This window comes from Pseudonaja textilis, chromosome 3 (assembly GCF_049901715.1).
Source record: "Pseudonaja textilis isolate UNSWEBS1 chromosome 3, rPseTex1.2, whole genome shotgun sequence".
Taxonomy (NCBI): Eukaryota; Metazoa; Chordata; class Lepidosauria; order Squamata; family Elapidae; genus Pseudonaja; species Pseudonaja textilis.
The window spans coordinates 40,571,001-40,588,129 of NC_141992.1; the positions used below are offsets into that span (position 1 = coordinate 40,571,001).

General features: G+C 34.4%; 1 protein-coding gene across 2 annotated transcripts in view; it reads right to left on the minus strand.

The window, feature by feature from the left end:
• The window catches only part of GUCA1B (guanylate cyclase activator 1B), a 21,582-nt gene continuing 4,453 nt past the window's right edge, over positions 1 to 17,129 (minus strand). For both annotated transcript variants that reach the window (XM_026712972.2, XM_087929346.1), the window contains 4 exons: positions 7,086 to 7,516; positions 3,567 to 3,716; positions 2,739 to 2,853; positions 1 to 1,762 (listed from right to left, as the gene is read on the minus strand). In XM_026712972.2, the coding sequence (XP_026568757.1) occupies positions 1,635 to 1,762; positions 2,739 to 2,853; positions 3,567 to 3,716; positions 7,086 to 7,289 (597 nt within the window). In that variant the 5' untranslated portion in view covers positions 7,290 to 7,516 and the 3' untranslated portion in view covers positions 1 to 1,634. The remainder of the gene's footprint in view (positions 1,763 to 2,738; positions 2,854 to 3,566; positions 3,717 to 7,085; positions 7,517 to 17,129) is intronic.

Below are 17,129 nucleotides of genomic sequence, written 5' to 3' on the forward strand. Positions count from 1 at the left end.
TGAACTCACATCTTTATTTCTATATGGGATATCCCAGAAAACAGAGTATAGATCAAGGATTTTGGGAGGGCACAAAAAGGTATGACAATCAAAAGTGTATTTTGATTTTGCCATGGGACAAAAGTCTAAATCTAAGTCACATACACTTTTAGATTCTAACTTTTACCTAGAATTAATGCAGGTATTGATTGCAGATAAATTAAGAATTTGCAGAATTTCTTTTACCTAATTACTATAGTATTGAGAATGGGAATTATGTTAAGTTGATAAGGTATATATCTATCACGCAAAGTAGTTACTATGCACAGATATTGAACCTGTGGATTTTTTGTGAAGAAGTTACAATTAAAGATAAAATTTGGGGAAAGCAGAACTGGGGCATAATTTTTTTTATCAGGGATCTCTCCAGCAAAGCGATTGAAAAAGCTATACCATTAAATAGCTTCTTCTCATCTCCAAGTTGACCAGAAAGACCAAAGCCAAAGGTAGATGTAATGATACTTAACAATAAATCCAGTGCAGCTTATGAAATTCAGCAAACTTTTACACTTATATTGCGCACAATATTAAGATCTTAGTATAAAATGTTTAAGTTCCTATGCATAAGAAAAATTGTATGTTGTACTCCTCATCTGATATTTTTGCAACTTTAACATTGGTTGAACCTGTGGTCATAAAATTCTAAGATCCGGAGACTGTTCTTTTATGAGCAGCAGGGGCCAAAGGAAACTTATGAAAACTCTTTTTGTTTTCTAAGCCAGTTTCAGAAAACAAGGTTAACACTTCCACTTACTGGAAGTACGGTGTTGTCATCTTTTCTGACCTTTATCTAGTTACTATTGTTGCTAAGAGACCCTAACCCTAACCCTTTTCACTGAAATCAAATTATTTCAATATTCCAAAAGTTTTTTTGCATTTTTCTGCAGAGAATTTCATCCATTCCATGTACCATCTATAAAAATCAGTATGCTGAAGAGAATGTCAACAGCATCTACTAATGCTGTTTTGGGCTACATTCACACTGAATGGTTGAGTGTGCTCAAAATGCTAAGCTACAGTGTATCTGACTTGTTTATAACTCAATATATTGTGCAAACCAGATAGTTTGCAAACCATTGCAACTGGATTATTTGCTTTTCCCTATAAGATTACAAAACATTAGCTTTTCCCTGATATGCTAATTTTCTCTATATATGGACTTCGGTTTAACAGAGCATTTGATCATATGATACTACTTGTTGTGTGAAATATATAGCCCAGACATTATTTTTAAGCATATCATTTTTTCTCATAACTAAGTCTGGGGTCAGAAGTAAGCAATATGGGGTAGTTGCTAGTGTCCTGAGTTGTGAGTTGGGCCTTTTGCCAACACTGTCAATAGCCCAAAATCAGCTATAGCCACCCATATAGTCCTCATCCCTACATTTCAGGTGGTTTTTATTTTTTCAAATTACCATGAAATAGCAATTGTTACACAGCAGTGGCCTAGATGCACAGCAGAATGATTTAAAAAGTAGCATTAGGTTGTTATTTTTTCCCCTAGAGCTCAGCCTGTTGCTACTAAGAAAAAAATAGAATGAAGGACAAGGGATGCTTTTTTTTCTCATTACACTTTGAAATAATACAAGTAATGATTAAAGTATTGCACTTTTTCTTCTCTGATTGGCAATCCATCCACCTGGGCTTACATTGAGTTGTAGCATCTTCATCACCCACTTATCTCTTTGTGCTCCATCAAGGAATTCATCCAGAGATAAATGTCCTAAAGAATCAAAGTCAAGAAAGAAATCATAAGTAGTATGTTAAGAATGGGGGAGATCCAATCCTGCTATGTATACTAACAGATCAAAATGTTGCTTCTTTGATTGAGAACAGATAGAATTCTTTATATTTTCTTCAACTAGGGCAGTGATATTCAAGAACAATTAATTAAGGCAGAGTTACTTGGAAAGTCTGATTTGAAATTTCAGAAACATAATTTGCTGGGTGGTCACCTGCCTCTCATAAATATTTTAAAAAGTCATGAAATTTTACAACAAATTTGGAAAGAACAAACCAGATAATGCAATATTTAGGTGTGTTGGAAATGAATCATTCGGGAAGGTATTCGCCACAATATTATACAGAAATTGAGGTGAATGAGTCACCATCTGGGAAACTGATTTCTTTTTCTGCCTTCCACCCCTGTTGAATAGTAGAGATAATGTATCTGGGTGTCTATTAGAGAATGAGAAAGAGAAAGCTTAAGTTTCCAATCACTAGCATTATGCAGCATGCGGTCGCTCCCTAGAGCTGATGTGAACATAGAGAACTTTGCCAAATGCTTGTTTAAACATTATTCAAATACTGTTATCATTCCCCATATTTAAAAAAATAAAACTTGAAAAAATCTGTAATTAAATAATTCAAATATTATTTTTTGTAAAAAAGAAAATAACGTGAGTGTGCTCCTAGTAATCCTCATTGACCACATCACTGTCACTTGATAAGTCAATAACTGTTAAAATGTTAGTTTAAAAAATCCATGTTTTAAAGAACATGGATTAAATCTGTATATTACTTGCATCAGGCACAGGCAATCTGTTGCTACCAGAAACGTTGAGATGCAATTCTCGTTAGACTTGTACAGAGCCATGATGTTTTGGGAACTTTTGTGTTATAAAAGATCTAGAAGGGCATCATATTGCCAACCATAATTTCAAATAAGACATCAGTGTGGCTTCAAATCAAGTTATTACCATCTCCATTCTCATCTACAAGATGAAATATTCTTTCCACAACCTCTTCTGGAGTGAGACCAGGAACAGCTCTTTCTTCTTCAGACTTGTATGCTTCCTTAATGCTATAAATAGCCTGGAAATAAAATAAACTTATAGTATTAAGAGGGAGTCACATAATAAAGTATATGTAAACCTCTGAGATAGATATGCATATAAATTTGATGAATAGCTTGATCAAGTATTTGCAAAGTTAAATATAACAAAATAAACTTTTAAGGAAATGTATAGGACAAGTGAGATAGACTGTTTCTATATGGACTCCTAGTGCTGTATCAGATACATTGCATTCTGCAGGTTTTTTGCATTTTTAATATGAATTTATGAAAGAAACAATTGGAAAACTACAATGAAACATACTTTAGTTATGAAAGAAACAATTGGAAAACTACAATGAAACATATATTAGCAATGTTATCTATAACCCAGGATTTCAGATTTGTTCTGGGAAAAAAACCTAATACACATAGTTTATCTTCTCATATTCCATTTTTCTTTCTGAGGGGAAGGTAAAATTAAACAGGAAGAAATAATTTGTTGTCTTAGTGGAACCTGTTCGTTTGCTCTTAAACAAACTGGGAACATAAGTCAGAAAAGAATTAACATCCATTCTCTTTCTTTCATTTGTTCCTAAACTTCTGCTTAAAATGTAAAGGCAGGAAAATCCTCTATTCATCTTCCTTCTTTCTTTTGGAGGGATTGTGTGTTGTGGACACTACATTTTTTAAAAGAATAAATTTTAGATGAAAAAAGAACATTCAGCAAAAAACATTACACATTTTGACTTACTTCAATTATTTCTAGGAGTTCAGGTCTTTCTATGCTGCCATTTCCATCTTTATCATATATTTTGAATGTCCATCTTAGTTTGTGTTCCAGTTTCCCTCGCAAAACCAGATTCAAAGCAGCCACATATTCTAAGAAGTCAATGGTGTTATCCTGATAACATAAAATAGTCACTTTAATTGCAATCAATTTAGCAGTGCATTTATTGTTTTGTGGCTCTGTCACACAATACATCACTTATAGTCATGAGCTGCCAATGGCTCCTGTGCCTCTTTTTCATAACCTCTGAGGACTGGAGAAGATTCCCCCAAATTAATAGTAAACAGCTGAATTGGTGGCTTCTTTTTTATTTGTGCAGGGGTGACAGGGAGAGAAGAAAAAACAACTTCAAATAAAATAGTTAAACTTTCAATGAAATGAAATCAGCTAGTTTGTATGAAAAAGAGAGAAGGAAGGTCTGAAAAAGAACATCTTGTATCTTCTAATGACATAATAATCACATTTTATTTAATTATTTTGGTATCAGTGAATTACACTGGACAGGCAATGATCAATTCACATCAGAAGATTTTATGATTTATTTTTCTGGAAATGATATCATCAGATGAAAAGGATTTGCATTCTGCGTAAGTAAACAAGTTGCTAAATGTGTTGAGAACAAATAAGTGGCTGTGTGATGACACCATTAAACTAGATGACCTGGATGATTGAGAATCTCCACAGACATCTGGTGCATGCTTAGCTAGAGAACCACAGACCTGGTTCACCTATATATTGCATTAATATTAAAATACAATATATAATGCAATATATACACAATGCAATATGCGAAGGGCAGTCAAAGCTAAAGGTAATAAAGAACAAAGTTAAAAAGCTGAATGAAATTTTCCAAGTTGAAGCCAGGAAAAACAAAAATAGGCAGTGGGAAAAACAGTGTCAACATCTGGAAGAATCTAATAGAAAAGGACATACTAAGGTCATGTTTGCCATAGTGAAAGGACGCTTATAGCAGTTTGACTTACCATCAGGATGACAATGATGACATCTTGAGAGGTAAGATGGAATTTGAACCTGCTGTTGGCAGATATGTGTTGCTATTACTTTTTCTCAATGCAACCTTTTCGAGTAGAAAAGCTTTTCTTTTCCAGGACAAAGCATCTGTATGTCTGATTAGAACAAGTCAATGGAAAATGGTTAACATATTCCATTGCAGAAGTTTTGATTTGAATTAAGATTTCTGCAACAGTTCCAAAGGAGTTTTTTTCCAAAAGACACATGGACTTTCTTGGTTTTCTTTTTGTTTGAAAAAAAAAATTGAAGAAGCTTCTTGGATGAGAATCAAAACATTTTCAAAGAAAAAAAACCCAAGAAAGTCCAGTTGCCATTTGAAAAAAGCATCTTTGGGACAACCATGACCTGGATGAATGAGAATCTCCATTTCTGCAACTGCTATTTGCTCATTAAAAATGACGTGTTCTTATTAAAGATGGGATTCACACATCACCTAAACTATAGTTTAATTAGATATGGTATATCAAATAAGCCAAGTTAACTGAGTGTATAGTAGTCATATAGCATAAGCTATTCTTTACAAGCTTTAGAAATGAAAGCTGATTGGTAAATTTGGCCCAGTCTTTTCCAGCCCAATCACCTCACAGGATTATTGAACCCTTATATTATTTTGTACATCTTGCAGCATATAAACCAAATGAATGAATGAACAAACGAACGAATGAATGAATGAATTCAACACTATCTCCATAGAGGAAAGCAGAACCTGTGTCATACTAGAGATGACATGCCTTTACCTCTAGTTAAGAGACATCAAGAGCAAAAGAACTCATTGCTAAAGTATGCAAAACCCAATAGAAAAGTTTAACAGTTGTTTCAGACCAGGTTCTTATTGTGCAATTCCTCCTGCCATGGAGATTTCAAGAAAACACTCATTCATCTATTTATATTCTTCCAATATATTTCCACTGCTTTTTCCACTCTTCCCCCCCCCTCCCCAGTTAAAATCTGTTAAAAGGTAGAATGTTGCAGTAATTGTACAAGACCATCATGTTACAAAATAGGCATTTTCAATTAATTTTGCACTAAATATTTTGCATTAAAATTATATTGTCAAAAAAGTAATCCCATACAAATGAGAAAATCACCTTATTTCTTAGAAACTTTATCTCCTAACTATAGATGCCTCCTGTAATAGTTTATTAACTTTTTAAATTAATTATTAGTGAAATTACAAAACCATGGGTGTTTCCACAGCAAAATAAAAAATACATCTGAATATCATTAGGATGACTGGAATCCAAATGTCTTTTATTTTCATCGTGTAGAAGCATTCCTAGTCCATGTCATGTGGGTGAGGATATTTTAGGACCATATGATCCTATGCATATTTTATTACTCTTTTGGCTGATACATGGACACATAAAACGTATGGGGCTGAAAATGTTTATTTGTAATACACTGGAACTAAAGAGGCTGATTTTTAAAATGTTTTTGCATGTGTTTAATGCTGTATCCTAATATTGCAACACAGGTTTCTCTTAAAAACTGAAGCACATTCAAATGCCATGTTTAGTACACTATGTTTTATTACTTTTTTCTGACTGGACATGGGTGCATGAATAATATAAAGTATTGTGACATTACCATAAGGTTATAAAATGAATGAGCAGGGGTTGATTACAATGCCTTTGGCATTTACATTGTATTTAAATAATACATGTAGTGAGAAAATTCCAGTTTTTTGTAACTAAACTGCTTATCTTGGAGCAGAACAATTTATTTGATCCAAAGCCACTAAGACACCGATATGTTTTGAGCAGAATTAAATGCCTTTTTATATCAGGAATACCAGGTATTTCATGCATTTGATACTATCACTGCATTAAAAAATAAAACCATTTTTCCACTTCACAGAAATGTCAGCATGAAACCTACATTTGCTTCTTTACCAAAATAAATTATAACAATGACATTAATCTCTCCAGTTCTAACCCCCCTACTTTTTTTTCCTTCTGGAAATATTATAAAATGCTACACTACAATTCATCAGAATGTCTCCAATTTTTGGAAATAATGAATGCTATAGGACACAACTGTCAAAAGTATTGGGAGAATTTTGACCAAACAACTATTTATTTTAAAAGTAGTATCTTAGGGTCTTGAACAATTCTATTCAGATGATGATGATAAAGTCTATCAATATTCTATCAAAGAATAATAAGAATCTGACAATTAAATACAACATTTAACTGATTAGTTCTCTTCCTGAACAGCAATCTGGACTTCCTGAGTTCCTGGCATATTTATCATATTTCTTATCTGAAACATAACACCATTTTCTGCAAGCTCATTCAGAAATTAATTTTATTGTGCTCTCTGGGACTTGCTTCTAGGTGATTTCTACCTAATTGTAGCATTAACACATAACATCAAGCCAAAAGGGAAACTCCACATTTAGAAACCAGAATGTGAACTTTCAACTTTTAATATCAGTTGTAAGATGCTTACCCCATTCTTATCGAAAGCTTTGAACATGCTTTCCACATACTCTGATGCTTCTTCATTATTATGAACCCCAAAGAATTGTTTGAATTCATGCTTGAAGAGTGTCCCACTTGGACATTCCATTACAAACTTCTTATACCATTCCTGCAATTCAGCCACGTCAATCTCAACCTGTTCTCCTTCTTCATTTGTGAAGTGTTGTCCCATGTTGCTTTGAAAAATGGAGAAGAAATGCTTGCTATTTCTTTCTTCTCAGTTTCCTTCTTGCAAACCTTTATTTCTTCTTAGAAATTTAATTTCTTTTACCTTTTTTTAGTGACTATTGCACCTGCAAGTTGGACTTCCTCTCCTCATTTCTTCTCCTCTTTTTAATTGCAGCCTCTATTCAATCTTGTTGAGGAATTTTCTCACTGTTTCACCTTCATGCACCTTCCCTGAATTACAAGATAAAAATATCTAAGGTCATTTCAAAGATTCCCACATACGTAGCACAGAGTCCTCCCAATATCTCAGTGCAATCCTTTAGTTGGAACTCCCAGGTTGGTCTCTGCTGCTAATCTACTAATATGAATGCTGCCTGATTAAAAGTTATTTATAACCTCATTTTGTTGACCTAATTCGAACCATCTATGAACTTATCAAATGGTTTCCCCCCAAGAGAGCAACCAATCTGTAAAATAACAATCTTGTTGCTTATTTCAAATTATGTCAGTTATTCAGAAATAGAGATGAGATTAAATCTAAATCATTTTGTTGATTTTCTTTATATTCCATAATCTCTGACACAAAGATTAGTTTGCTAAAGCAAAGTATGTCTTATTGGCGTTGGGCTAACATATCATAAACCTAGCCACTGTAGCCATGATTTAATGGTTTTAACTAATGACTATTTTATTCATTTACTGGGTTGTATGCCGCCCATAGTCATTTTTCATGAGATAGACAACCATATAAATTTGATAAATAAATTAATAACTTAAAGGTTCATGAATCTAGATAATTATACTTCTAATTCAGTCTAACTATTACATCAAGATATGAATGTTTAACAATAGCTGCTTTCAATTTTTCAAGCTTTTGAAGGAAATACATTTACTTGCATTCTTCCCAAAATGGCGATTTGCCTGTTGTACTAAACTTCATAGCAAGCTTTTATTTTACAAATATAATTTTTTTCTTCAATTATCATATTTCACTATTAAATTAGTAGCGTATCCCAATTCACATGTTATTCAGTCATTCTCTTGAATGAACTTTTATTTTCTGGTTAAAAAGAAATAAATAACCTGTCAGTTTAAATAGACCTGAGCCCTCCTGATAGAGAGATACATCCCATTCCAAGAAGATTAGCAAAGTGATTAGAGGAAACAATAATCTCTGTTATAATAATAGCAGGACTGAAATAGATTAAAGGAGCTGGAATGCACATCAGGTGTATTTCAAGCAAAATGGAGTCCCACATAATATAATGAACTGAAATGCAATATTAGATGGTTAATTTAAATAATTATTCCATAATTTCCATAATTTCTATGTTGTCTCCATTCAAGATTTATGTCATAATAGCAATAAAATAGATGAACATCTAATAGGTATTTTAAAATCCATATATAATTAAGTGTTTTTGGTCCTCCCCTTTGTATGCTTGTTTGGATTGATTTGATCCAGCTTTTCTTTTCTATCAATCAAAATGGTTTTGGCCTCCCCCTAGCATTGTGTCATCAGAATTCATTTTTCCTTTTACTTAAATCTAAAAATCAGAGTGGGTTAAGTTTGTTAGAACCAATAAAAATGGTTCATAAGTGTAAAATTTTCAAAATCTCCTCAGCTATTCCTTAGACTATGTTTTGCAAACAGAGATGAAGAAACTTCCCAAATTCAGCCAGATGTTTTAAGCTACAAGATGTGTTATTCTTGAGGCACAGTGATTCAGTGGCTTATGATGCTAGAGAAGGTCTGAAGTGGTTCAGGTTTAAACACTGTATGATGAGAGAACTCCCATCACTTGCCTCAGCGTCTGCTAACCTAGCAGTTTGAAAGCATGTTACATGCAAGTAGATAAATAGGTACCACTTACATAGGGAAAAACAGTATTTCAAGCAGCAATGCGAATTCAGTCAGTGCTGGACCTGCCTGAATGTAACATCCAAATGTGAGGTGACATAGGTGATGGGAAAAAGCCTCAGGTGACATTGCAGAATGCCATTGTAGGAGGAGACTTGTATTAAATCATTAATAGATAAACATCAAAAGAAGTCTTGTAGTACCATTTCAGACTAACAAATGTTATTAAAAAGTATACATTCTTGTGAGTTATAGTTCACTGTGAGTTTCTAATTCAATAGGTAAACTGGAATAAAGTGGGGAAAAGAAGAGGTTATGCAGATACAATACAGACTATTTGTGAGGCAGATTAGAATAACTTTATCAATTAGCAACTATCATATGCTAAAATCATTGTTTGATCATTCTTTTAGCCATCTTCCACTCCCTTCTAAACCACTCAACTCTTGATGTTATCTTGTCAGATCTCAAACATTTTTCTGGCCAATAAGAATATATGGATACATAGCAATTAATCAAGAATCTTACTAACTATTCTGTTGATTCCAATGTGGCCATAATGAAAGATAAGAAGTAAACCTATGCCAAACCTATGGTCACTAGCCACAGTCATCCCCATCTTCAAAAAGGGAGACCCCAGCCTAGTTGAAACTTACAGACCAATCTCTTTATGCTGCGTCACCTGTAAAGTCATGGAATCAATTATTAACCAATCCATCATCCTCCACTTAGAGACAAACAACCTACTCTCTAATAAACAATTTGGCTTCAAAAAAAAACCCTATCCTATAATCTGCAACTCTTACACTGCAAAAACATATGGACTACACAACTCGATCAGGGCAAAGCAATAGACGCAATTTACATAGACTTCTGTAAAGCCTTTGATTCAGTGGTACACAACAAACTACTCCTAAAACTAAAATCTTATGGTATCTCTGGACACCTGCATAACCGGATAGAAGCATTCCTGTCAAACAGACAACAAATGGTCAAAATTGGGAGCATCCTATCAAATTCAACAGTGGTGGCCCCCTAGAACCAACTCTCTTCATACTCTACATAAATGACCTCTGTGATCATATCGAGAGCAACTGTGTTCTTTTCACTGATGGTGTAAAGCTATTCAACACCACTAACAATACTGCTACCCTTCAAAAAGACCTCGACCAGAATGGTCAAACAAATGGCAACTTCAAAACTCAACAAATAAATGGGCTGTCTTACATATTGGCAAAAAAAATCAGAAAAAAAATACAAGCTGAATAGTCAAGACCTTGTTGATGATCCCAACTCTGTCAAGGACCTCGGAGTACTCATCTCAAATTATCTAAGTGCTAGAGCCCACTGTAACTACATAACCAAAAAGGCATTAAGAGTTGTTAACCTAATCCTGCATAGTTTTTTCTCCGGTAATATCACACTACTAACTAGTGCATACAAAACATTTGCTAGACCAATACTTGAATACAGCTCATCAGTCTGGAACCCGCATTACGTATCTGATATTAATACACTTGAGGAAGTCCAGAAATATTTCACAAGAGTTCTCCGCTCCTCTACTCATTGCAGAATACCTTATGCCACCAGACTTGAAATTCTAGACCTAGACAACCTAGAACTGCACCGCCTTCAGTCCGATCTAAGTATAGTACATAAAATAAAAAAATTGCAATGTCTTACCTGTCAATGAATACTTCAGCTTCAACTATAACAATACAAGAGCACACAATAGATACAAATTCAAGGTAAACCGCACCAAACTTGATTGCAGGAAATACGACTTCAGTAACAAAGAGGTCAATGTCTGGAATACTCGACTCTGTGGTTTCTTCCCCAAACCCCAAAAACTTTAACCTTAAACTGTCTACTATTGACCTCATCCCTTTCCTAAGAGGTCTGTAGGGGGTGGGCATAAGCGCACCAACGTGCTTACCGTCCCTGTCCTATTGTATCTTTTTTTCTTATATGTATCCATTTCATATATTCATAACCATTCTTATACTTATACCTGTTATCTTATAATTGCTTGACAAAATAAATAAATAAATAAATAAAGCCACGAGTTACTGCACCAGCTAACTACCCGAGTACCTTGTTTTCTAAAATGATTATTTACCACTGAAGGCAAATTATATTACAGTGGAAAACCAACTAAACCAGAAAAATAAGTCTGCATTCACTGCTGTGACTGATACTCAACTAGGAGGATTATAACAACAGCTTATTAGTGCTTAAGGCCATTTAAACTCTTTTAATCTGCCCATATTTGTCCATGCTTAGTAGTACTTATGTGATTTTATATTATGAATCCCTAGCATGGGATATTGAAAAGCAACAGAAGCATAGGACAAAGGCATTTCTTGCTGTGTGATTCAATCTTTCAATGGCTTCTGGCTCTCCTTAAACTGATGGACATCATTCACCAGTACTATTTATCAGTAATCATTTCTGTCTGCAAGTTCATGCCTGTGTCATCAGTGAATAGCATCTAGCCACTTGTTTTCTGTCAGCTTCTTTTTAAATTGCTTTAAAGTTTTCCAGCTCTCAAGAGTCTTCTCCCTTGAGTCTGATTAAATGATTTAAGTTTTACATCATTATTAGAGTTTCCAGGGGAACAGTCTAGTTTTACTTGATCTTGTATTGAATTATTTGTTCTTGCACTGCAAGATATTCTCAAACATGCCGTTTCAAAATCAACTATGTGAAACAAGATTCCACATGCTCAACATGTAGTGTTGCATCACTGCTATGTAAGTTTGTATGTTAATGATTAGTTCTCAGGAAGACAAAATAGTTTCTCTGTGTTTACTCTGAAATAACATCATCATGATCCTAATTACAATTAAGGATTTTTTATACTTATAACAGGGGATATCTATTATTTTACTTTTAGGGCATTTTGGAATCATAATAACCAAATGTATCTTTATCATTTCAGAGATGCCTGCCTGAATGTGAGTATTCTTAAAAACAACAATACAACAGAACAACAGTTTCTATGCCAAAGCTATTGAGGGTATAAAATCACAAGTGACATGGAACTCAGGAATCATTTAATTTAATTTCCTACCAATGCAAGTAAACCACTTGTTGCTAATAGCTAACAGATCAGCTTCTGTTTAAAGCATGAACAAAAAAAAAATTCACTAACTTTAGAGAAATCCTATCCTTTAGATTGTAAACCACCTAGAGTTGCCTCCAGGGAGGATGAGTAGTAAACAAACAAACAAATTCTACTGATCTATACTATACACTGTTTTTCCTCAAGACAAAATCAAAGAAACAACATTATCATTTGCTTCTATTGCTTAGATTTATTAAACTAACCCATTATAGCAAGACTCTTCAAACTTGGCAAGTTTAAGTCTTGTGGATTTCAGAATTCGTGAGCTAACATGACTGGATGAGGAATTCTGGGAGTTGAAGTCCACAAGTCTTAAAGCTGTCAAGTTTGAAGACCCCTGCATTATAACATGTTAAATGTTCATACAAGGTAAGGAAGCAACAGCAAAAAATTATCTTGGGAGTCAATATCCAGTCATCAGCTGTCTTAGGCAAGACATACTTTTAATACATACTATACTAATATGTACTATCAGCAAATATGACCACAAAGATTTTCCCTGTTAAGAATTCTGGGAGGGTTTAACAAAACCGATTACTCATTTTCTTTTAGGCTATTTATAAAGCATGCTCTCACATGTTAGCTATGTTAAAGAAAGAAAGAAATTCAGAAAATGACAGCAACAGGATGGGATCAGATCTTTGTTGGCTATAAGAAAGATAAAGGAAAAAGAAAAAGGTCTCATTAAGATTTCCCATTTGGCACAATAGCATCTACTACAACTTAAGAATCTAATACAAAATTCCATTATGCTACTGTTTAATGATCACTTATGTGTACAAAAGCATAATTAGTCAATTTTGTGTTAAGATTTGCTCTAGAAAGCATATTCAGCACTGGAACACAGTACTATCTTAATTCAAAACACATACAAGAGCACAAGATACAAGGGAATTAGTATTTCTAGCTACACTAGCTCTCTCTTGATTGACCTGAGACATGTTATGAACCACTTTTTTCTGCATGTCCTCATTACACTGGCCAAGTGAATCCACCACTTTCCTTAAATTGACCCATTATAAATAAGGAGATTGTTATTTATCTATCTTATGTTATGGCACAATAGAAAACAGCTATGAAGAAAAGCCCATAAACATATTGTAATTTGCTATAGATTCCAAACTCTTTGATATCTTGTTTGTATCTGCTATGGATTTGTATATATAACCACTGGTCAATTTTAAATCCCTGTTCCTGTAAGTCCTGTCAAGTTCTTAATTTTCCTAGAGGGTCTAATAAATCTTTATATTTATCTTTATATCTAATATTTAGATAAAATCTTATTAGGATCAAATAAAAAGAATATCTCCAAATTCTATAAATATTTATTGGAGGTAGAATTAGAGCAAGAGATAGTAAAAGGGAACATGATAACGTGGAGTAGGAATATTGGAAGAAGCATTACATTAACAGAATGGGAAAAGATCTGGAATAGAAACATCAAGATTACGAAATCCACGGCGTACGAAGAAAAGCCCATAAACAAAAACACTATTCATGCTTTTATATTTTCCAGAAGCCTGTGTCATTAATTTTGTCTTGGTAACTTAATAAGACTTAAATGCATTATTTCATAATTCAACTCTGAATACAGTAGCAATTCAGCTCTAAAACAAAAGCAATGATAGGAACATTTGTTTAAAAATCTAGCAAAAGCCAAATAATACACATTTCCCCCTTATTACTTATTAAGAAATTATTAAGGTGAATAGAATAACAAAATAACAGAGTTGGAAGAGACTTTGGAGATCTTCTAGTCCAACCTCCTGCTCAAGGAGGAAATTCTGTACCATTTCAGATAAATGGTTGTCCAATCTCTTCTTAAAAACTTCCAGTCTTGGAGTACCCATAATTTCTGGAGGAAAGTTGTTCCACTGCTTATTATAAATTTCTTCTCAGATCTAGGTTGGTTCTCTCCTTGATTAGTTTCCATCCCTTACTTCTTGTCCTGCTTTCAGGTGCTTTGGAGAATAGGCTGACCCAGAGGTGATATTCAGCAGGTTCTGACCAGTTCTGGTGAACCGGTAGTGGAAATTCTGAGTAGTTCAGAGAACCAGTAGCAGAAATTTTGATTAGTTTGGAATACCACCTCTCACTGGCCCATCTAGTCTCTGTCTTCCAAGTCTCAGCTGGTCAGCTGGGTCTTCTTTTGTTGTCCTGCACAGGAAAATGGAGCTGGAAAGCAAGTTAGTGGGGTGGGGAGAGAATGGGATTTTGCAGTAACCTTCCCCTGCCAACCCACGCCCACCAAGCCACATCATGCCCACCAAGCCATGCCCACAGAACTGGTAGTAAAAATCCACTAGTATTACTATTAATCTTCTCATTATTCCTTATTACTCATCCCCTCCCATTTGTGACTGTATGACTGTAACTTTGTCGCTTGTATCCTTATGATTTATATTGACTGTTTCCTAGTATGATTTGATTGCTTATTGTACCTTATGTCTATTATTAAGTGTTGTACCTTATGATTCTTGACTCTTGATGAATGTATCTTTTCTTTTATGTACACTGAGAGCATTTGCATCAAGACAAATTCCTTGGGTGTCCAATCACACTTGGCCAATAAAGAATTCTATTCTATTCTATTCTATTCTATTCTATTCTATTCTATTCTATTAAAATGTTTGAATCTCAACACTGGGCTAATCCCCCTTCTTTGAAGCAGCCCCTAGATATTGGGACACTGCTATGTCACCCCTAGTCCTTCTTTTAATTAAACTAGATATACTCATTTCCTGCCACCATTCTTCATATGTTTTAGCCTCCAGTTTCCTAATCACCTTTGTTGCTCTTCTCTTCATTCTTTCTAGATTCTCAAAAGCTTGTTTATATTGTGGCAGCCAAAACTGGATGCAATATTCCAAGTGTAGTCTTATTAAGACATCATAACATTTCAAAATATTGCCACAGAAACTTCCCCAAATTAGAAACTTATTGAAAATACCTGATAGTAGATTACATTCTATATCGGTATTTTTAAGATATGTGGACTTCAACTCCCAGAATTTCTTAACAAGCATGTTTACCAGTCCACACATTTTAATGAAAATCACTGTTCTATATGGTTACAAGAAAAGGAATCATCTCTTTTGTTCTGATTTATAGACATAAAATTACAGTGTATAATTTGCTCTCTCGAAACCAAGTGTCATTACTGAGTCATCAGATCCTTAGCTTAGGAGACAATGAAAGTGTGGAATCATACCAAGAATGTTTTGAAAGTTGTATACTTATAATTAAGATGAATGCTTCACCTAAAATGTTGTTTTTATTCCAGATGTTACCAATACAGATGACAGATATTCCATTTAAGCAATGGCAAAAAGATATGGCAAAGGAATAAATAGAAATTATTGCAGGATGCTAAAGAGAGAGGGAGTTACCAGACTTAAATTTATATTTTGATGTTTTCTGCATGGTTTGGATGAAAGAATAGGACACTTCGGAGAATAAGAGGCTAACAGATTTAGAGGGCCATATTTGAGTGTTATGTATATTTGTGATATGATAAAGCTAGAGCGAATGCAGTTTTTAACAATCTAAGAGTTTGGATTAAATATAAAACAGGGCTTTCTTAAGTTTCTTGAAGTTGAAAGAATAATTGAAGTTGGAAAGGCATATGTGTTGTAGATTCACATTTTTATAATTAAAAAATTTAATGAAAAGCTACGGTTTTGAGTATAATCAAGTGAATTTGAAATTGCACTATGTGCTAATGAAGAACATATTTTTGTTAAGATTTGTTGTTAAAACTGAATTTGGAAAATGAACATGTTAAAGACTATATTGTCCAATGGACAATGAATTTTGGTTATAATGATTATAATGATTGACCAATGGGAAAGCATGTGGAATAATGGACTAATTCACATTGAATTATAGTTTGAAAGAAAACTTTTATAAGCTGCTGTATTGTTGGTATTTCATGCCTATGAAATTGTCAAAAATGTATGCATTTCTTTTTCTTATTTTTCTAAGTTTTGTTTCTTCTACACTTTATCTTATAATGAAACATAATAAAAAATTTAAAAAGGAAGTTTTATATTTATTGAAAAAAGATTACCAAGTATAGTGGTCATACAGGAATACTGACACAATAGAAGCAAGGAAGCAAGAAGGTACAACGTTAAGCTGTAAGATGTTGGTTGGTTTTGACTTACTTGTATGAGCCAGCTAATTGTAGCTTATTTAGTAAACTAGAATTCAATGGTATCATCTATAAAGCCAGTCTTTCCTGAAATTTTAATCATATTTCATCAAAGTCCATAGGGATTGCCACATTTTGAAATGACTACTTAAGCTGTCCCCTTACTTTGAAATACTGCAATGTATACATGTTTTTTAAAAAAAACAATCCTACTGTAAAACAGAATACTGAATACTTACAATTGCATTTCAACTGTATGCGTTACTCTAGAGCCATGCTGGTGAACCTATGCCCTGCGTGCTGGAAGTGGCACGCAGAGCCATTTCCCCCGGCACATGAGTGTTCACCCGGAAGTGCCCCACTGTGTATGCTTGTGCATGCTGCTGCCCGTAAGCTAATTGTTGGGTATCTGGCGCACATGTGCAGGGGGTGGAGGGGGATGCACGGAAGATGCACGCGCATGTGCAGGGACGCGCTGCTGCGAGGGGATCGCACATGCATGCGCATATGTGCTGCATGCGAGAGGGGAATCGTACACGCATGCACAGATGTGCAGTATGCGTGCATGCACAGACGTGCAGTACGCGAGGGGGGAATCGCGTACATGCTCAGGAGGCATAGGGGAGGCCCAGCATGCATTGCCTTCTGGGTGCTGGCATGCGAGCATGTGCAAGCGAGCGAGCACACAATTATCAGCATCGGA